The following is a 23,049-nucleotide window of genomic DNA, read 5'->3' as shown; positions in this document are numbered from 1 at the left end:
GGACACTTGGAATGGGTATGTAATGCCGGCTTCTCGGGATGCCTCCTATCAGAATACCGACAGCGGCATCCCAATGGTTGGTATCCCGACACGGGTTGGGTAAGTATACTTTCCCCTCTTCCCCCCTAACTCTAACCCTCCCTTCTTGTAGCCTAACCCCCCCATTAGTGCCTAAACCTAACCCCCCTTCATGCCTAAACCTAATCCTCCCCCCTTAGTCCCTAACCCACCCCCACAGTGGTGCCTACCACTAAACCTCCCCCCTAGGGGTGCCTAACCCTAACCATCCCCCCAAACCTAACCCTAACCTCATTATGTAACCTAAACCTAACCCTACCCCCACGGCTAATGCTAAGGGCATCCCAGATTTACCTCATTCGGTCTGGCATCCTTCGGCATTCCGGCATCGGGATTAAGATAGGTGTTGGTATTTCGACACCTATGTCCCTTGTCGGGATTTCAGTGTAGGTACTGAGACCGGCGGCCGCTCATAACTGCATCCCGGGACACATGCATAATCTAAGAAACTGGCATAATGGTAGGTAACTAAAAATGGAAAATAACAATAGCTATGGCTATAAGGATCAAAATCTTTCCTCTTGTGTTATAACAATTTAAATGGTTAATTCTGTTATACGATAGGTTTTTTTCTCCAATTACTTGTAAATAAATGAAAAGAATTACATAGCAAATATCATGACCATATAACATGCTTCTTTTATTTCAGAATTGTAGATCAGTGTTTACAAATCTGACCCTCAAACCATCATTAATAACACAGTCAATAGAGCAACATCATAGTGTAATCAGCAGTTCAGAGTAGCCTCTATGCATTTTCTGAATGCAACAGACATACAGTATAACAGCATAACACAAGTCAACCAAGCGGATTATCTGAATGTCACAGACCAGCAACTGCATCAAATTATACAGTACATTGAAAGAAATGATGTTACAGGTATTAATGTATTTTGATGGTCAAATATATTACACAAATTATAAGTGATGTGCATAGTATATATACTGTAAAAGATGAGCATTAATAAATATATGTTTATTATAAGCAACATTATACAGAACTTGGCAGTGGGAAATCTAAGCAGAACTACAGTATATATATTTTAAAGTTGCATCTGTGACTAGTGTTATATGGGGCCCAGAGGTCAAATAATCCCTGAAATGCCAAATCAAACCTCATGCTTAGCCCCAATGCCCTAGTCTGTTGTCAAACATCAGATAGGATGTCTCTTTTTAGCATGCATTGGTCTGACACATACACAGAGAAGCCCTATCCTGGCCATTATTGCATATGCTCAGAAGAGTTCCCTACTTGTTCTGTTGAGAGCAAAACGGGTTCTGCCTAGATACAGCAGCATCACGGGGCTGCTGCTCCGTTTTGCTTCCTCCCGCGACTTGCATTGGGGCTGAAGCTCTACAGCATTTTTTATGTAATTCCAAGCAGAAACATGGAAAAACTATGTTAGTATGTTTGTCTTGGATGACATTTACTGTATGTATTCCTTTTTGCAATGTTTTCTAATAAGTGTAGATCATGTCAGAAAATACAAATCAAAATAAAGTAATCTTGCAGTTATCAATTTGCACTGAAAAATCAAAGCCCCTCTGATATAATTCCTGATTTCTGGTGTTCTTTCCTCCCTCCTGCCGACTCAGACAATCGGGTTTGTGATACCAGGTCGACAATGATAAAGTTGTTATTCAGCATGTCAACATGAGAATGCCAACATGGTCTCCATGTTGACATTGTCAATGTCAACAGGATTTAAAAGTCAACAGTTGTCATGTCCACTGTCACAAGCCGCCGCACTGAGAACGCAGGGCGAGGCAAACGACGGGCAATCGTTCACTGAACTCCTCCCCATCAGCTGTCCATCATCCTTGGTCTTTCCTGGATTGGCTCCTGTGGCTATTTTCTGCTGGTGCAAAGGCTGCTCCGGTGCCGGCGATAGCGTTTCACGTATTTCCGATTTTGGTGTTGTCTCCTGTTACCCAATCGAGTACCCAGTCCTCCTGTCAGCTTTTGTTACCTGCCGTTTGTGTCATCTAGGCGACACAGTCCTCATATTTACTACCTGCCGTTTGTGTCATCTACGAGGCATGGTCCGCATATCCATGCTCTGCCGTTTGTGTCATCTAGGTGGCACAAGCAGCACTCAGTGTCCAGAGTGCGCAGTTTAGCATCCACCTGCTTGTGTCAACCCAGCGGCACAGGCCAAACTTCATCGTCCAGCTTCTTGTATCAACCTGGCGGCACAGGTCGCAATCCAGCGTCCAGCTGCTTTTGTCAACCTGGCGTCACAGGTCGCAATCCAGCATCCAAAGTATGAAATTTAGCATACCACCGCTTGTGTCAACCCGGCGGCACAGGCCGCAAGTCAGCGTCCAAAGTACGCAACCCAGCGCACCACTGCCTGTGTCAACCCAACAGCACATGTCCTTCATCAGACCACCGCAGCCAAGGCTGCTGCACAGCCCAAAGGCCGCATCTTGTTCTATGGCCCACAGGCCACAACTTGCTAAGGTTTACCAGCCCACAACACTGCGGCACAGCCCAAAGGCCGCATCTTGTTCTATGGCCCACAGGCCACAACTTGCTAAGGTTTACCAGCCCACAACACTGCTGCACAGCCCAAAGGCTGCATCTTGTTCTACGGGCCACAGGCCACAACAAGCCAAGACTTACCAGCCAGCCCTCAAGGCTGCTGCACGGCCCAAAGGCTGCATCTTATCTCACTGTCCTCGGGTCATGACTAGTCAAAGACTTACCAGTCCTCAAGACTGCCGCATAGCCCAAAGGCTACGTCAACTTCTAATGCCCTCAAGCCACAGCTAGTTAAATGCCTACCAGCCATCAAGGCTGTTCCACGGCTGTAGCTAGCCAAGTGTTCCAGCCCTCAAGGCTGTTGCAGGACTATATACTGCAAAGAAAATACCCGTTCCATAACATCCATATTCACTATGTTGACACATACATAATGTTGACATGTACAACATATGGACATTATGCATTTCGACAGTGTGAATGTCAACACTAGTATGTAAACATAACCCTAAACACAACCTAATCCTAGCCATAACTAACTATGCCTAACCCTAATGCTGATCTGTTCAAATTGTACACATGCATGATGTCAACATTTCGAGCATGTTGACATGTTGTATGTCACTATTATGATCATGTTGAAAATATGAACAAAATGGTCACCTTTCTGAATGTTGACATTTAGAACCAATCGACATTACAGTGTTGATGGTCTGATGTTGACAGTGTGAATGTCGTCAATATGTCTACATACCAGACAATATGCTACCTCTCGGAGCATGCAGGAGTGATGGGAGGACAGTGTCATATGCAAAATGTCAGGGGGTCATCTTAGAATCTGATTGCTGTACCCCCATGTCAAACATAGGACCTCTGTGGGGACTAGGTTTTACTTACTGTATTGTAGTATACCAAAAACAGAGTTGTCAGCTATTGGTGGAATTACCCTTTAATTCTTTAATAGAGTAAGTTTGAAAATTACCTTATTTTCAAATTAACATTTTTCTTGAACACCACTCATGTAGAAGACATAATTGATGACTTAACTGGTTTATTTCTACTATGCTGTTACAAACATACAAAATAGAATTACAGATGCACAACTCCAACATTACTATATAATAATACATTTTGCAATATATTTTTGCAAATAATAAAAGAGGTTTTGGCATAATCATGGCCATGGTTATGGGCCTACCCACCTCGCCCAGGTAACCTCTGAGGGTAGGTCCCTAACATACTGGGGTTGAAATCCAGAGCGCAGGACACCCCAAAACCAGCCCAGCTGAGTCACCCCAGGGCATCACTCCTATAAGGAAAGGTGAAGTGTAAAAAGGTGTAGGATAGATAAGAGCAGCTGCTGCTGCATGTAGGGAGGTGAAAAATAAAGATGTGAAAATAATACATATATATTAAACAAACAATGGAAGTGCTAAAAGTGCAAGAAAGGAAAAATGTGTATATAATGTGATGCCCTGAAGCAGCCCAACCAAAGCAATCCAGGGGGCCCACACCCCAAAAATCAACCCTTAGCTGCACTACAGTATAAACATTTTTAGGACTTACCTAGATTGTGCCTCTTGTTAAAGTGCAGTCAAAATGCCAGATCCCTGCTTAAAACCAATAAGGGACAGGTGGGAAGGGGTGCTAGCCTATATTGAAGGTGTCTCATACCTTCAGGTGTGCATAAGAGCACACTAAATACAATATAGAATATTATGCTGTTAAAATGTTATTTATGAGGATGACTTATAGCATTGAAGTTCAGCCTCCAACCATTCATACCATGTGAAAACAATGCATACATGAACACAGCCTGCTTGACACAGATAAATGGGGTATTTTATGGCCGTCATTAGTTCCTGCACATGTGGCCAGCACTAAATCCATGCTGCTAAATACCGCCTAAGAATCCAGTCGGCAGTACACAGAATCATGAAATCTCTTATACTGTACCAGCGAAAGCACTGAAACAGGGTTCAATTCAATTGTAGTGTTATAAAGAGAGAGAAATCTTGTGACATTGAAATGACATTCCTGGGGGAATTCATATGCATGGAGGACCCTGTGGGTACAGAAGAACCTGGTTTAAATGACTATACCAGAAATTGAAAACTGTATTGTCTTCCTTATGCTTACTTTATTTTCTTACATTTGACATGTATAGCAAAAAAAGAAAACTATTAATAACAACAGACCACTGTAAGAAAGGTTAGTCTGTACAGAAAAAAACATTATAAAATTATTTGGATTAATTGTAACAAATTAAATTTGGCCTGTCAATTAAAGGATAAATTCACTTGCGTGGTTTTAAGAGACTAAAGCCTGCTACACACGGTACGATGTGTAGCCAGCGATTCGACGGGCAATCTGACGGCCGACATATTGGGCGGTCCCCACACAAGGAGCTATATGCCTGCACCTCCTCCCCCCCCAGCATATCGCTGCATGAGATCGTACATCGCTTCTCCAGATCTCTTGTGCAGCATGAAAGATCTGGAGGAACGATGAATGACCTCATTGGAGCGCGCAGCGGACGATATTAGACTCACACACGGAATGATATAGCAACGATATCATTCCAATCCGTCGGATCGTCCGCTATATCGCTCCATGTGTGGGGGCTATAAAGGCCTGAATTAGAGTTTAAAGCATTTTGAATACTTTACATGCAACTCAAATTACAGCAAAATATCTCTCATACAAATGCCTATACCTACTCCCACAATAACGTAGAGATGCGGCTTAGCAGTGTAAATTGTAAGTGCAAATTTGCATTATCTTATTAATACATAATATAAAGTAATGATGTGTCTTATACAGAAGAGAGAGCAATGTCAAAGTACATTTTTCATTATTACGGTAAATTTAATAAGTTACAAACACCCATTGTTTACTGCTTTATAGTCCAAAGATGTTATGGGTGGTTTGATAGTCAGATTTGAAGTAGATTTTTATTTGATCTCCAATCCGACTGTTAGTAAATGAGGGGATCCTGTAGTTAGTTATGGGAAAGGTCCAATATACTGTATGGTCAATGTTCGATATTGGTCGGGATTCGGTTTTAAAGATGATTTTATGTTCAGTTTTACCTTTAGTAAATCCTCAATTTGCAAAATCGAATAAATATCAACTACAAGTACACCAAAATCGAAATATCGACTGAAATCGACCTTTAGCAAATATACCACCTTGTATCAGATCTGGCAATTTAGAGGAGAACCCTAACTAAAAATCTGCTAATTCTTTATTTAATAAACTGTCTTAAAAATTAAAGTGGAATCTTATGAGTTGAGGTGGGTTATTATAACACATTTTTTATTCCACCAATTTGCATAAATATTTTCCTTAGTGTATACAATCACTGTTTAGTAATATTACTGTAGCTTTATAATACTTGTACAGAATCCTTTTTATTGCATTTTATAAAAATAATGTTTTAAAACATGTATATTAACTTATACTTGGTCATTTGTTATTTTTGCCCATATTGCTCCTTTGTATTTATACTATATTCTTTGCTTCTGCTCATTTATTTGATATATTTCCCTCCCTGGAAGATAGTTTTCTGTTTTAGGTTTTATGGATAAATCCATTAAAATAAAGAGTTTACAAAACACAATAATATGTGCTCCAATTAGGGAGGGAGATTATATTGGAAGGTTAAGAGACCATACACTGAGATTTACTGTTATTTGTTACAAACAATCGTTATAACATAGCAGGTTCTTATTTAACTAGCGTATTTTCATTTTAAAATATAATTGAAATTCTTTAGATATAGATTTTATCCCTTAAGGAAAGCTATACACTTTGAACAATAAATAAGACAAGCCTATAGTAGCCTTCTTTTGTGTTACTGAAAGTGTTTTTTGACCTTGTCTTGTCATTATTAAGACAAATGTTATGTCTGTTTATTTCTAATGCATTCTATAAAGTTTCTCTGTTTAGAATCAATACCCTTTGTAGCATGTCGTCCTGTCTCTTTATCCTCTGTATTGGTTGCTGAGGTGATGGGAGATATAGTGTATCGAAACTCAAGTGTGAAGTCTCCATAGCATTACCTTGTGTAAGTGAGAAGATGAAATCAATTCACATAGCACTGATGTGTAAAAATGATTATTGGCTTATTGAAATGTAACTGTTGTTAACCATTCTGCTTTCAGCATCAGACTACACCTTTCTATTGTAAGATATTCATCTGTACCATTGGTCAATGCTGATCTGACTATCCTATCGGGCACCATTGCACAGATCCCCATGGTATAGCTAATTAATTTCACTATCAACTTAAGCTTCACTTTTCCCTTACAGCAACAAGTGGCCTCATCAGCTGGAACTAATGTTACTGTTAAAGTTCTATGCCTCATGGTTTCAATATGAAACTATTGTGGCTGCACTAAATGACATGTCCATTTTATTGGCTGAAACAAACTTTGATTTTATTGGATGGAAGAATAGCAATTTCATTGGTTGAAGGATTATTTAATCCCTTCTAATGTGAAGAGACCACTAGCTGCTATCAAGAGAGTTCAAAATGAGAAAATGTAAGGAGAGGTGCAATTTGTCTGGCTCATGACTTTGGGGGAAAGGAAGCTTGTACACAGCTACTGTCAGGGTCATTCAAACATCTACATGGCCTGGGTACTGAGGGGTGCATGGCCAAATTTGGAAGGTATGGCCATGCTCCATATGAAAAAAAAATAACAGCAGCTGGTCCAGGCCCCCACTGGGCCCCTCCAACAAGCCCAGGCCTGGGTAATTAGTCACTCTCTGGATATCTTTGGATTACTTTTAAAGTAAACAAATAAATATGTTACTTAATTGGAATTGTTCCTGCTAACAAAGTGTGGTCATTAAATGTATATCTGTTTATTATTCAATCTTCTTTTATGATATTAAATGGTAAATGATTTATTTGCGAGGAGCTGCAAATGCTTTATCCTGTCAGAGAAAATTAATATTATTGACAATGCAAGTCAGTTTTTTTGAATAGACTAATTAAATTATTCTGTGACAGGAATAATTAATTTTTCTGGAAGAACAGCAATCCAGGGGGAAACCTGATTATGCAGACAGTCCTTAGTCAATATTATCAGAGGACAGTGGCTGGCAGACTGAGAGGGATAGTGTGGGAGGGCCATTATAAAAGGACAGAACATAAAAAAGGCAGAGTAAGGCTAATTTGTCTCCTGTGCCTGTAAATTCATGTCATTTTACCTATAAACAATGCATCCTCTCCTTCTGCTACAGTGGCAGTTCTTTCTATTACATCTATGGAACACGAGGCAAGCACTTGTAGACTAATTCTCAAATACAAATATATGAATTATTCCAATCCTGTTTTTAAATCGATCTTGACTTGTCACCTACCTATTAAACAAAGATTTGAAAAATACAACATAGGATGTATATATATTATTGTTCAAATGACACTGCCACTCTCAATGGGAAATGCAACAAATTATAAGTTTTTATGAATCTTTATGTTAACAACTTTTTTGTGGAAGCATTTTCTTTTTTTTTTCTTTTTTTTTTATTTTATTTCCAATTTAACAATACAGATGATTAATAGAAATGTGAAATAAATGTATAGACCAAAAAAAAAATACAAAATACATAGCTCACTGATAGTGAGAACAAAAATAATCTGTGTAAGCATTTTCAACAACTCCAGTTGACTGAACTGACTGTTGTTTTAATAATGGAATTAATAAGATAGATTCACATACTTGCACTTTTTATCACAGATTGTTGGTAAATCTTAGCCTCAGAACTTTATGTAGTCTGCTTCAATTACACAGGCACTTGGACAATTTAGAACATAAGAGGAGCAAGGAGTAATTGCTCCTTAGGGATATATTTACTAAAGTGCAGGTTTTTAGAAGTGGAGTTGTTGCCCATCGCAACCAATAATAATAATAAGATACAATCTCAAAATTGACAACAGCCACTGCTTTGCCATGTCCCACCCTGCTCTATCCTTGCCCCACCCCTGCTCTGTCCTGACCCCTTTCTGTTGTATCTACTTACCCCTTTCTGATGCAAGACCTGCTCTATAAACTGCACTGTATCATACCCGCACTGTAACCGACTCGCACTGTATCCAACCCACACTGTATCCAACACTATATCTGACTTGCACTGCATTCAACCCACCATGAACTGTATCCCGCACTGTTTCCAACCCACACTGTATTCAACCCACACTATGGACCTCATTCAAATTTCTCTCTCCTTGAACAAAGCCAGGTCGGTAGTTTGAGTGACAGAATGAGGCGTTTGTGGGTGGTAACAGGGGAAGGTGCTTGAAAACGGGGGAGTGGAGATCCGAACGCAGGCGTGCCTAATTATGCGAACAGCGTTTTATGGGAGTGCATACGGTTTATGGGAGTGCATAGTTAACAAAGTAGCGTCATGGCACATGTGACATGGGAGGTTTTTACACTGACATGATCGTAGAGCTTAAGAGAGGGTATGGTCAACCTTAAGCTCTGCGACCAGTTTCGATGGTTCCCGATGGTCTCGATTAATCCTTATATGCCCGGAAATTACGTGCAATGCGTACGAAAAGGGGGCATAATTTTTTTCATTCCGACCGCTTCCTCCCCTTGGTCGGCCAGCTACCGATCCGAACTTAGGGACGCAACTTGCGAGGGAATCATTTGAATATCCGTCCCCTTTTCCCGTACGACCATGCAGCCGCTTCGACCGACTCTGAATGAGGTCCTATATCCCGCACTATATCAGACCCGCACTGTACCCTGCACTGTATTCAACCCACACTGTATCCAATGCTATATCTGACCTGAACTGCATCCAACCCACTATGTATCCCGCACTGTATCCAACCCACACTGTATTCAACCCAAACTGTATCCCGCACTATATCAGACCCGCACTGTACCCTGCACTGTATTCAACCCACACTGTATCCCGCACTATATCAGACCCGCACTGTATCCCACACTGTATCCGACCCACACTGTAACTGACTCACACTGCACCCTGCACTGTATTCAACCCACACTCTATCCCACACTATATCAGACCCGCACTGTAACCGACTCACACTGCACCCTGCACTGTATTCAACCCAAACTGTATCCCGCACTATATCAGACTCACACTGTATACCGCACTGTATCCAACCCGCACTGTATTCAACCCAAACTGTATCCCACACTATATCAGACCCACACTGTACCCTGCACTGTATTCAACCCACACTGTATCCCGCACTATATCAGACCCACACTGTATCCCACACTGTATGCGACCCACACTGTAACTGACTCACACTGCACCCTGCACTGTATTCAACCCACACTCTATCCCACACTATATCAGACCCGCACTGTAACCGACTCTCACTGCACCCTGCACTGTATTCAACTCACACTGTATCCCGCACTATATCAGACTCACACTGTATCCCACACTGTATCCGACCTGCACTGTAACTAACTCACACTGTATCCAGCCCACACTGTATCCAACACTATATCTGACCTGCACTGCATCCAACTCACTATGTATCCCGCACTGTATCCGACCCGCACTATATTCAACCCACACTGTATACGACCTGCACTATAAACTGCACTGTATTCAGCCTGCGCTGTAACTGACACACACTGTAGCCTGCACTGTATCCGACCTGCACTGTATTCAACCCACACTATATAACACACTGTATCCGGCCTGCACTGTATCCAATCCACACTGTATCATGCACTATATCAGACCCACACTTTATCCCACACTGTATCTGACCTGCACTGTATCCAATCCATACTGTGTCCTGAACTGTATCCCACCCTCACTGTATCGCACTGTAACCAACTCACACTGTATCCAACCCACACTGTATCTGACCTACACTGTATCCGACCCGCACTGTACCCTGCACCGTATCCGACCTGCGGTGTTTCTGACTTGCAGGTATGGAGCACTGATTTTAATGGTTGCAGAGATTTTGGGGAACTGCTCAACAATAGGCTGATTGAATGGGGCTTTACATGGGCCAATCATCGGTGGCCCAGCACCCCCAGGAGGAAAATACAGATTGGGCACTGAGAATAGGCATGTGCTGGGGGCATGTCCACTAGTGTAGGGGGCATTTATGTCTGCTGTTGCTATTTATATGTGGTTTAGGGTTTTTTTTGTTTCCTGCTTGTTACCTATAACTAATTGTTTTGAGCAAGGATATTCCATGTATGATATTTTGTAAATTCCTGTGTTGTATTGTCTACTATTGAACGTACTTGTGAGTTGGTTTGGCCTTTGTTGGTGAACAATATTGTGCGAGGTGGTCAAAATTTACTGGAAATTAATGTTATTGAGGTTAATAATACTGTAGTAACAAAAAAAGCAGATATCTACCTCCAAAACAAAACAATATAGGTTAGTCCTCTGGACATAGATCAAAAATGGGCAGCCATCCTGCGCAGTCTGCAGGTGGCTGATGATGACATCACTTGATTCAGTGCTAGTATTCTCTGGTCCTTTGATGTGTCCACCTGCAGCCTGCTCATGGCTAGATGCACCATCTCCAGACACAAGAGGAAAGGCTGGAAAGCAGAAACACAGCTGACCCAGATCACAAGGATGATATGGTAGGGCAAGTGTAGGGCCAAGTTATGTTAAAGGAGAATGCCAGGCCAGTCAAGGAGCACCAGACTGGCATGGCCACCTCCGCAGAAGCCCAGCAAGGCAAGACTGCAGGAGATGTTTCACTACCAAGTCCCTTCGATTGTCAGTTCTGTGTTTCCCCCTTACCAGTCGACTGGGAACCCCAATGAATTAAACAGCAAGTCATGTTTAAGAGATTGAGACTGAAAGCTCATTTATTCCGATGGGGTTAATATAGCAGATTCTTGTAAAACACACAGTATCTCATTTGTTACAGAAAACAGGATGTGGTTCGGAGAAGTAAGACACATACTAATCTTTAGATACAAGGGTATTTCCAGAGTCTAGTGCACTTCCTCTTTTGAGATGGTCTTAAACCTTAAGCATATGACACCAAGACTTTTGTTAATTTATAAACATCTATAAATTTCTAGATGAGACAGCAGGGGAAATAACCCACAGATTAAATCAGCTGATCCTAAACAAAGGGGAACATGCAGAAACACACATTCCCAGCAAAGGTTATTAGTTCATAAGATATTAAAGCAATAATCAGAGATCAGTATTATTTATAACTATATATGCTTGATTACATAGGGGGGAATACATTTATCTCTCTCAATTCCCTCCTTTTTATGATTAATCTGATCTAGCAGTTGAGCTTCTGGCACAGAGTATCTCCTGGATGTCTCAAGCTTGAAAGATTAGATGGTACAAGTGTATAACACAGATCAGGCAGGTGCAGGAGATGCTGTAATGAGGAGATACCCACTTTGAACATATGAAGGTCTGATGGCAAGCTGTCCGAGGAGAAGTAGTGGAGAAACATTGACTCAGTGAGACAGTAAATCCCACAGGAAAAAGAGGAGGGCTGCTAACACTGACAAAAGTCACTCCAAGGAGGGCAAACAAGAAAGCACCACTTCAAGGAAGGGTAAATAGGAGAGTCACAGTAAAAGTGCAGGCAAATAGATCCTAGCAGGGAGTCTAGGCAGGGCAGTTCTAGGACACATACTGTAGGAGATTGAGAAAGTGGAAAGCACCTCTTGGCCCTGGACAATTCCATAAATGACCAGTAGGATATGCCAGTTCAAAATGGCCGGCAACAGTTTTGTTGCGTGGAGAGGGTGAGAAAGGAGCCCCAAATGGCAACATATGTTTCAAGCGATAACAGCCGAGCATTCCCACACATTGCAGTGCTGACTCCTAGGGAAAGGTGATGGTGGGTCCATTTCAGTGGTCTGCTGCAGTCAGGTAAAGAAAACAGAGCGCTGGACAGTCAGCAGTAGTCAGCAGTAGTCCCAGTATGCAAGAAGGTAGCTCCCATCCATAGTGTGCACTTCTTGCCACCTCTACCCTCAAAGGGACGACTCCCAGGGAAACCCAAACAGATTTGCATCTATGCCTGAAGCCAGTAGCCAACAGGAGGAATAAGAAAACAATCCTCAACAAGGCTAAAGTTTGGAACACATTATACAATGTATAATACAATATACTGTATATAATTTTGACAAAGATTGGAGCAATATATTGTACACATTGTATAGTGTGCACACCCAATGAATCATTTCCGGTGGTCGTTCATCACATCATCCCATCTGCTATGCTGCACATCAGACAGAACGATGCAATGAACAATGCGGTACAGTTACACACAGCATGTAACTGTACATTTTCACATGTGATGTATTGTTCCACTGCTCGTCACATCGCTGGGTCGCATCATCATTAAGGTGTGTACCCAGCTTAAAGTACAAGTTGGTGAAGAGCCAGATACAGAGCAAACTAAAATGCGGCCATACTGGCTGTGCCGCCACCCAAGTTGTATATCAAGTACCTGATTGTAAATTCCACATTAAAAAAGTACAAATCTTTATGTTAAATTACCTAAGTTCTATCTTTATTATGTTTTAATTATTACCCCTGCCATAGATTATTTAAAATAGGTGGACTTTAAGGCTGTTGGTTGCAACTTAAAAATATTTTCTATGCTGTTTCAGGAAGGTCATTAAGAGCCTTTTACTGCAAAACTATGGTATAAAAATAAATATTATTTATTATAGTTTAATGATATTACAGCAAACTAACTTCCTAATACTTACTGCTAATAAGCAATAATAAAATATACATATTGTTAAATCATAAAAATTATAGTATAGCTACAGTAACATTAAAGTAACTAAAGAGCATTAATTAAAAAAAATGAACCAAGGATCCCTCAAACGACTAGACATTATCTCGACTTTGGGCAAAAGAGGTTAAGAACTTCTGCTGTAATGGCTTTCTCTTTGCCATAGTTCATTAGATAGCCTGTTTTAATATACAATATATGCAATTTGTTTCCACTGTTGATTGTTTACTGCATTCTGCGACACTAAATATGGTTATAAATTTAGCGGCTACCATGAACACTAATGAGCAAAATATTCATACTTTTAGGGTGAAAGAAGCTAAAGGATGTTTCCATAATAGAACATATGTTGCTGATTCTTGAGCTTCTAACAGCCAGTACTAAAACTTGTGCTGCAGAGGTAATGATACTAATACTTCAAATGAAAGAGAAGAAAGTGGCAGACCCTGGAGGAATGTATTAATTTCAAAATAAATATTCATGGGAAAGTTGGTTTTGCTTTGAGAAGTAACAGTTTGAAATAAATAGGAATACTTTGCTATGAAACATTTTTTTTAAACAGCAAATCTGAAAAGACTTTTGTTTGCAGTAATATTTATTTGAATATTTAAAGCAGAAGTGAATGTTTGTGACAGTTTTAAATGGGTTTGGTATATAGATCGACATTCATGATCTAGACTTTCATAATATCGACATGAGAAAACTGACATAGTCATAATGTTAACATTGACATTCAGCATGTCGATACTGATGAAATGTCGACATTGTCAGAATGTCAACACTGTGGTTTTAGGGTAAGTATCTCTAACCTTAATCCTAACCCCTAACTTTAAATCTAGCACTAACCCTTACCCTATTGCTACTGTAACGTCGACATTTTGACATTGTCATCATTTAATTTAGTATGTTGACATTCTGTCCATCGTGAACACTTGCTAGGTGTCGGCATTGATGGTGTTGACATTTTATCCATGTCTACAACATAAATGTCGACATTCTGGTGTTAACATTATGTTATTATTGTCACTGTCGACAATCTGACCAAATACCGTTTTATAACCATTTGTTTCCGTATTTAAATATGAATGTAAAATGCATATTAAAATGAGTGATGCAGCAAGCACTGACTTTTGCTTTGTAATATAAAATTTTATTCATATTATTATTATTTACTCTGACAAACAAAGTGGCAAATGCACCAGTCTGTGGATTAGTTATTTTATGAAAGCTCTGAAAATGGGCACACACAAGAATTTACAATAGAGAGTCATGAGCATTTCGATTGGGTTATAACGGCAAAGTTCAGTGAGGGCATGTTCACTTTAATGCTGGCTATGCAGATATAGATGTAGAAGAGAAAATATGCCTTTTAGGAACCATATGATTTGCACCTAGCGGGACCGAATCAGAGGTGCATGCTATTGCAGCCACGACTCCGTCTTTTGCAGGACCGGATTAAGGGAGGGGCGACAGGGGCAGTCGTCCTGGGGCCCCCATACAAAGAGGGGCCCCCACACAGGGTTGATGTGACCCTGCAGAGAACAGGTGTCCAGCGACACCTTTTCCCAGGTTGCACAGCATCGGCTGTTCTACTTAATACAGCAGCACAGTTAGTGCTGCTGCATCAGCTTTCTTCTAGGGATGAGAGGGGCCGGCTCCACAGAGTCCACGCTAGCAGATGCAGGGGGGTTTCTGCGTACTTAGAAAACCTCCCATCACACAACATTGGGAGGTCGAGCCAATATGACAAGCCCCGCCACCATTCACCCACAAGTCACTGCATGACCTCAAGGGGGCGGGGCCTAATGGATCGAGGTTCCCGGTCCCTGTTGCAACCAGGACTGGTCCTGCAGCTGCTGCTACAGCAAGTGAAGGTATGTTTGTGTACTGTTTCAGCGTATGTGTGTATGTATATGTATGTATGTGATTCTGTGTGTATATGTGTCATGGTGTATACAGTATGTGTTATGTGTATAATGTGTATGTGTTAGTGTGTATGTGTATATATGTTTTAGTGTGCATGTGTTAATGTGTATATATATATATATTAGTGTGTGTATACTATTTATGTGTGAGTGTATGAATATATATATATATGTCAAATTTATATTCAGGCCCCCTCCCCCCCAAAAAAATAAAAAACTACGTTTGCCCCTGTCTTCATGTGGCCGGGGGTAGGCTCTGTGTGGGGCTCTCGGGGAGGGGGGCAGGCTGTGTGGCTTGGAGGGGGCCCCAACAACATAGTTGCCCTGGGGCCCCCACAAGCCTTAATCCGGCCCTGGTCTTTTGCAGCAGCAGGACTGCATCTTTATGCTAATACTGCAGCCAATAGGATTCACACATACATACAGAGACACCCACCAAGTGTGGCACTAATCCGCCACTGTGCATATTAAGCAGAAATGCCCACTGAAATTGCCTCTCTCTGTATCCAAATTCACACTGTCTTTTGGCGGTAACCATCAGGCTGCATAGGCAGTGTGACTACAACAAATGCGCAGACTGAAATCATTGGCCGCTTGCGTGTGGCATTGACATAGCATGCACCTCTGAATCAGCCCCAGTACAAGAATGCACTGATAGTGATGTCTAATGTCAAACCAGGTGCACTCTAAGAGATGTGTATGGAATGGGATTGAAATACCGGTGGAAGTCTGACAGGAGGAGAGGAGCCTAATGCTAACCACTCTCCTCCCCCTAACCCTTACCCTACCTGGGGGGTGCCTAGCTCTAAGTCCCCCCAGGACGTACCTAAACCTAACCCCCCCACCACAGCTCATACATACTTGCCTCCAGTCTCTTATGATCGGGATGCCAGCTGTTGCGATTATTAACTACATCCCACATATACTGTATATGTATGTTTCCTGCGCATGCTTCCTTTGAGTTATATATGATCGATTTACTTGCAACAACCCATAAGGTCAAAAATGTGCACTTTCTTTGTTTATAATGCTTTTTATTGATTGATCCACAGACCAACATGGATTTTGAGAAACATTAAAAAATTATAATGACTAAAGCTGGGTACACACTTACAGATGTGTGAACCCAGCAATGCGACGGCCGAACTGCCGACATATCGGGCCATCTGGTACACATTACATGATCCGGGGCCCAAGTGCCTGATACGTGGGGCACTGGCTCCATTCACCTGCCTGGCATTGTTCATCACATTGACAGATTGAGCAGCATGTACTGCAGATCTGTCGATGCAATATACGACCACAAGAGCCAACATAGTGGGTACACACTTGCCGATGTAAACAATATGTCTCACAAAGTCTCAGAAAAACAGAAATATAGTATACAAATAATGCTGAGAGTATAAAACAAAAACACACAAAATATGGAATAACTTTCTTAAGCATTTTTTTTAAATGTCTGCGCGCCTGGAGCCTTTCTTGTATTTTCTTTTTTTACTTGTAATTTCAAGTTAATTCCATTGACCCTTCGGGAATTCTCATACAATTTTTTTTGGGGGGACCCAGGAATTCATTGCTTTCTAGAACGAGTAATTGTCATTTATGTTATGTCACACAAGGTCCTCAATGAGGAAATCCATGTTTATGGAGGAAATAGCAATTAAAGAATATTACTTATCTATTTGTAATGTGTGTGTAGCCCTAGTGACCTGCATGTTTTGGGGCTGTGGTAATACATTTTTAGTTGCGTTAAACTATAACTTCTCACCTTGATCTCTTGGTTCACTGCATCTATTGAATCCTGATTGCAGTCTTCAGAGTCAAAGTTGTAACCAGTGCACAAGACTGAGGAGGACGCCAAACTGCTATTTAGCTTTATATGAGACTTCACAGGACCACACACTTCAGCATGGTACAGTACTGAACCTGGATGTGACTTTATGAAGACAGACTCCCGACATCCTAGGCATTGTGAATGGGATGTAATGATGTCTCCATGCTATCAAAGGAGAGAAGCAAATAGATAAGAGCAGTTAAGAGAAGCTGTGCTATGGTGGGATGTTGGAAAGAACCAGTGCGAGGGTCAGAAAGGAAAATGGACTGGATCAAAAATCTTATTCAGTCGATTCCTAGAAAAAAGAGTCAAATAGAGGTGATATCTATGGAGGATACCCCAATTCACATATTGAAACTAAATTTGTCCAGTGAAAGACCCAATGTGCTTATGTACCCATGATCATGTGCCTCAAATCAGGAGGTACAGTTACATGACAGCAAAGGAAGTCCATCAGAGCCCATTATGTCAACAACATATAAGAAAGTATGTGAATTCTATAAACAAGGGCTCATACAATTCTAAATATACACAATGTTTGTAAATGCCAGTGTCAAATATAGATTTATACATTGTGCTGATTTATACTTTTAATAATATGACCCTACATTAATAGGAGGCTATCTGGCACGCCTGTGCAGGTCATATGTTGTTTTAAATACCATTCTCCAAAAAGCTTAATTAGTTTGTAAATTGATTTTTATCTGAATGCTGCCTTTACACTTCTTTAGCACAGGTTTATAGATCAGAACTGAGTCATTTATAGCCTTTTTTCTGGTTCTGCAGAGGATCCATAGGCAACACAAGAGCTGCCTATGGTACTAATGACTAGAATAATCTCCCTTGTTGTTAATTACTATGGACGTTAGCATGGAGACTCTTCCTCCTTTGTTCCATCCTTAGATGTCAACTACTATACTTTTGGATTTTGTTAAGTCTGAGGTGGATATAGTAGAACACATTTTCAGCTGACCAGGTACCTTGTTTTCTCATCAGATCATTCCGTACTCTGGGTCTCTTGCTGATACTGCAGCTCATTAATCCCCGGTGCTATGTACTTAGAGTCATTTCCCAATTTCTCTTTCCTTTCCTTGGTCACAGTTACACAAATACACCCTTACAGTACTTGTCCCCTGATGGCATGACTATTTCATTTCCCAATTTGACTCTCTAAGTGTGAAGATTCATAACCATTAGATGAAACAGAATTTGCTTTGGGCAGAAGTGTAATTGTTTATTTCAGCACATACCTGATACAGAAATTCATATTTTCTGCAAATATAGCAACATACATCCATCTCTATTTCATGAACAAGTAGAATTTTTTTGCAAAGAATATGCTAAGTTCTTTAAAAAATTTAGCTACTACATTTTTCTGCCATTTCCAAAGAGGTTTTATTACTTATAGTTTTAAAACATCTCATACAATGTAAACATCTATATAATAAGCAAGAGAGTGCATCTTTCTGTCTGTCTGCAGTCTGTTTGTCCTTCATGCATGGCCAGAGTTTTGGCCCTAGCTCCACTAAGTTTGGCATGGTTGTGTACTTTGACCAGGATTAGGTTTTTGCCTAGGTTTGAACTCATGCAAGTTCATATTAAATCTGTGTTTGCATTCAAGGGCATAACTAGAACTTTGTGGGCCACATAGCAAGATCTTAACAGGGCCCCCATAGGTAAAAAATACATATACATTTCCCCCACACAGAGCCCATTCATGATATGCCACACAGAGCCCAATCAGGTTATGCCACACAGTAGTACCCCTTATACACATTATGCCATGCAGTAGTAGTGCCCCTTATATATTATGCCACACAGTAATGCACCTTACACTACACAGTAATGCCCCTTACAAATTATACCACTCAGTAATGCACTTTACAGATTATGCCACATAGTAGTAGTGCCCCATATAACACATTATTACACACAATAGTAGTACCCATTACACATTATGCTACACAATTATGCTCCTTATAACATGCCACACAGTAATGCCCCTTACACATTACACATTATAACTCTCCTACCCTTGTCCCTCCAGCAGCCTCTCTCCTCACCCTGTGTGCTATCAGCCATCAGCAGGTGTGGATTTGGGGCAAGACAGCCAGCTAATTACAACTGGTGGTCTGGTAGGCAGCGGCAGATATGCACAGACAGCATTGGCGCAATTTGAATCTGGCACCAGTCTCAAGCCAATAGGAGCTTGTAGACCAGCAGCCAATCAGGAGCCGCCATTTTCTGATTGGCTGCTGGTCTGCAAGCTCTGATTGCCTCAGAACTGGCGGTGCAGTCTCTCCATGACTGAATGCCATTGTGCCAGCTGTAATCAGCTGTCGGGCCGGCACCAAATCAACATTGATGCCCAGGACCCCCTCAACTGCCCTGACAAGACTGGCCCACCTTGTGTGCGTAACTGGTTGCAAGGGGAGTGGCGGGCCACAGAGGCAGCTCGGGCACCAAAGCAGCCCCACCCTTTGCATCCATGGTAGTTACGCCACTGTTTGCATGCATGTTAGCATACAGTGAGGTCCTTTTCAGGATCAATGGAACAATGTTATAGGCGAGGACAATGTAAATAAGGCTGCAGTTATACTTCAGGGTCTAGTCTTCAAACTGGGCAATGCCAGGTATCCCAGCTAGTTTAAACTAAAACTAAATAAAATGGTTAGCAATTAAGACATCAATTACAAGTAAAATTTGATATTGATGACTCAATAGTTTTATGCATCATATTAACTGATACAGATTGCATAGGAAGGAATAGATTGCTGTGTGACCAGAGTGATTTTTGGGATGAATGTGTAATCTTAGTATATTATTCTAAAAAAATGCAGTTTCCTTTATCATTGTTTTATTTTCAAGTTAGTAAAATTTAATATTATGTAGTTCCTGTTGTTTCTATTTTTTTATTACTTGCTATAATTCTTTATCTTTGATTACTTTCCAAAAGTTAATGTTTTTAATAACTCCATTGCTATTGTATATATAAATTATTTATATTTTATTACATTGCTTAACAAACATTTTAATTTAGATGCTACAACATTGTTGTCACTTACTGATGTAAACTATCTGTCTATCTATTTATCTTTCTCTTGTGATTATAAATTAATGAGGAAAACTATGATACTAATAGTTTCATGATTGTATAGACTGTTTAATCATAGGTGACCTGTTACCATATTAGGCAAATAATCTTTCAATCAAACAGTTAAAAGTGACCATAAAAGATTGACTAAAATACCTTTCAGCAGAAAGATATATATTGGTGGAACTAATTTAAAGCTATATGGATACTGGGAAATTGGGATTAATTAGTGGAATGCATCACATAATAAATCTTTGTGAAGATCTCTGTGTGCATTTGTAAAAATGTAAATGAGTGGAATAGCCTGTATCAATACAGGTATATACAGTTCACATTAGAAACCTATTGGAATGATGTATCTTGTTGATATCATTGTAACCAAAGCATGCATCTTATATATATATATATATATATATATATATAATATCAGGAAAATTACACCAAGTCTAGTGGAATTAATGTCATACTCTATTTTTGGCATGTTCCAGTGTATATCGGCGCATTAAATATACATTTTCTTAACCACCTCTTTCAATGAGGTCAAAAATGTTTTTTTGGACAATTAAATTTTTTTAAACAAAGGAATTAAATTAAAATACAAATCATATTATAAAATGTCATTTTTAGGGGTTAAAATTGCCAGCAAGAAACTTTCTAGCCTTCCCCTAGGTCTGAGATTACATTACATGAGTCTAGTGCTGCAGTTTCATAATAATTATTTTCAATAATATCCAGTACTTTTAAAGATATCACATGTCTGATAGTCTTATCATAGGTATTATTACATTTATGCAAGTAATCTTTTTGGATTGTATTAAATAATTTTAGTGGTGGCAGTGTTTTGTTTTTGAAAGTGAATGTAAGATAGATTTTAGTTGATTTTAGAAATTTTTATAAAACACACTGTAAACTATTTCATAAAAATGTTCCATTTTGTTAGTTTTTTACTGTACATTTCTTTTCTTAGGACATATTTATAAAATAATGCCTATATTTCAATATCTAATATGACAACCATGGACTGTTTTTCTTTTTGTTGCTCATTGTCTTGTTTTACAGTCTATAAGTGAGGTGTTCCATGATTAGACATATGTTTTCCATGGGATACATTGTATGTGGCTTGTTGACAATCAAAATGTTGACAAGCAGTATGTGGTCCCTGGAAGGTAGGCATCGCAATGTTGGCAAGTGTAAAATGCTACTTCATGCTATTTAATGATATTTTACATGCTCCTGGTAATTCAGTATGTGTAAAGCTGTACTGCTGGTGGGTGTAAAATGTTGTAAGTAGCCATTTATACTTGCCGACATTGCGGCGCTTGCCTACTGGGGTCCATATACTACTTGTCGACCTTTTGATTGTTGACAAGCATACAGTATATATTTTTTTGCCTTACTAGGTTTGAGAAAGACTTGTCCAATAACATTAGCCATATAATATATTCTAGATATTTTATAACTATACCATTGTATAGTCTGTTTAACTATGTGACTTGGTCACTAAATATATCTAAAATTTGCTTCTGTAGTCTAGATATACAGTAGAAACATTTAAAACAGTATTTTACTACTTTAAATAAATCTAGACATGTTTGGTTTTCTTCAATTTAATCAACTTATGGTATGGACCCCTTATTATGATACATTATAAGTAAGTTGAATGCAAATTAAATTATTGCTGTGGATTTTGAAGCATATTTTCCATCATCTAAACTCTTGAATTACTTTTTGTCAGTGTATCAAATACTGTATTTAATTGCATACATTTCAACTTGCTTTATCTACTTTGTTCATTCATAACCTGTTATCATTTTATTATATATAAAACTTAATTTTAAAATATTTTCTAGCCCTAAGACAGATTAACCCATGAAATGATTTTAGTAGTTACTCTTCTGTATATGCACAGGTAACCTGTACATATACTCATGTGCAGCAATACACGCTATAGTAGCATATACAGTATGTGTGATTTGGTGCATGACTGTCCAGGACTGTATGTGACAGTTTAGTTAAATCTATTTTATTTGACAATTGAGTAATGTTTTCAATTTCCTTTTTTTCCAGGCTGTGTGGAGGAAACTTGGAGATGCTGCAGGTTCATGTCCTGGAATTAGACATCTCTCTGGCAATCAATATAAAGGACCAATGTAGTACAAAATAATATTTAACAGTCCCTCTGAAGATAAAGAACAATGTTAAAATGACAATTAAATAAACTCAAATAAAGAGACAATCACAAATGCTAAACCCCAGGCAGAGTGGGATGTCTGAATTTATCACTGCATAGATTAAATATATTAAACTGGCACAACTTGTCTAAGATTACCTTTAAAGCTGCAATTATGTCCTTTGGAATAAATGGCACATAATGTGCTGTTGCTAAAGCACATTACACAAAATATCTTCTGATAATGGCACAGTTGGTTGAAACCAAAAGCTAAATAAACATTAACTAGAAACTATGATCCAGTCCAGTAACATGTATACATTGGTAAAAGACTTACCCTACTGAAGTTGAAAAAGACATTGAAGCACTACAGAAATGCTTAAATATTCTATTATTAACAGTCATGGTAAGTTGACATTACTAAAACTATGAGATAAAAGTATTCATTTGTTATTCACACTGTAAAAAATACAATACTATTAATGTGAGGCATCGGGAGTTCATCTCCCATATCGTAAAGAATATCTTATACTTCACACACTAGACCATTATAACAGCTTTTAAAATTGTATAATAAAAAGGCTTCCTTTTTGTTCCTACCTGTATACTTATTCTAAAAATGGTGCTGCACAATTATAATGTGGGCATGCCAAAGTGCTCAAGCTTTTATTAATTTATTTATTTTTTTATAAATAATG

General features: G+C 39.5%; 1 protein-coding gene across 1 annotated transcript in view; it reads left to right on the top strand.

The window, feature by feature from the left end:
* CCDC85A (coiled-coil domain containing 85A) overlaps nt 1–22,335 on the top strand; it is a 318,355-nt gene extending 296,020 nt beyond the window's left edge. Inside the window, 1 exon segment of the mRNA XM_088477559.1 lies at nt 22,249–22,335. Within this exon segment, the coding sequence (XP_088333685.1) occupies nt 22,249–22,335 (87 nt within the window).
* Nucleotides 22,336–23,049: the final 714 nt, after the last annotated feature.

Source organism: Taudactylus pleione, unplaced genomic scaffold, assembly GCF_031769625.1.
Source record: "Taudactylus pleione unplaced genomic scaffold, aTauple2 ptg000201l, whole genome shotgun sequence".
In the NCBI taxonomy this organism is placed as follows: domain Eukaryota; kingdom Metazoa; phylum Chordata; class Amphibia; order Anura; family Myobatrachidae; genus Taudactylus; species Taudactylus pleione.
This window is presented reverse-complemented; position numbering and strand designations above follow the sequence as displayed.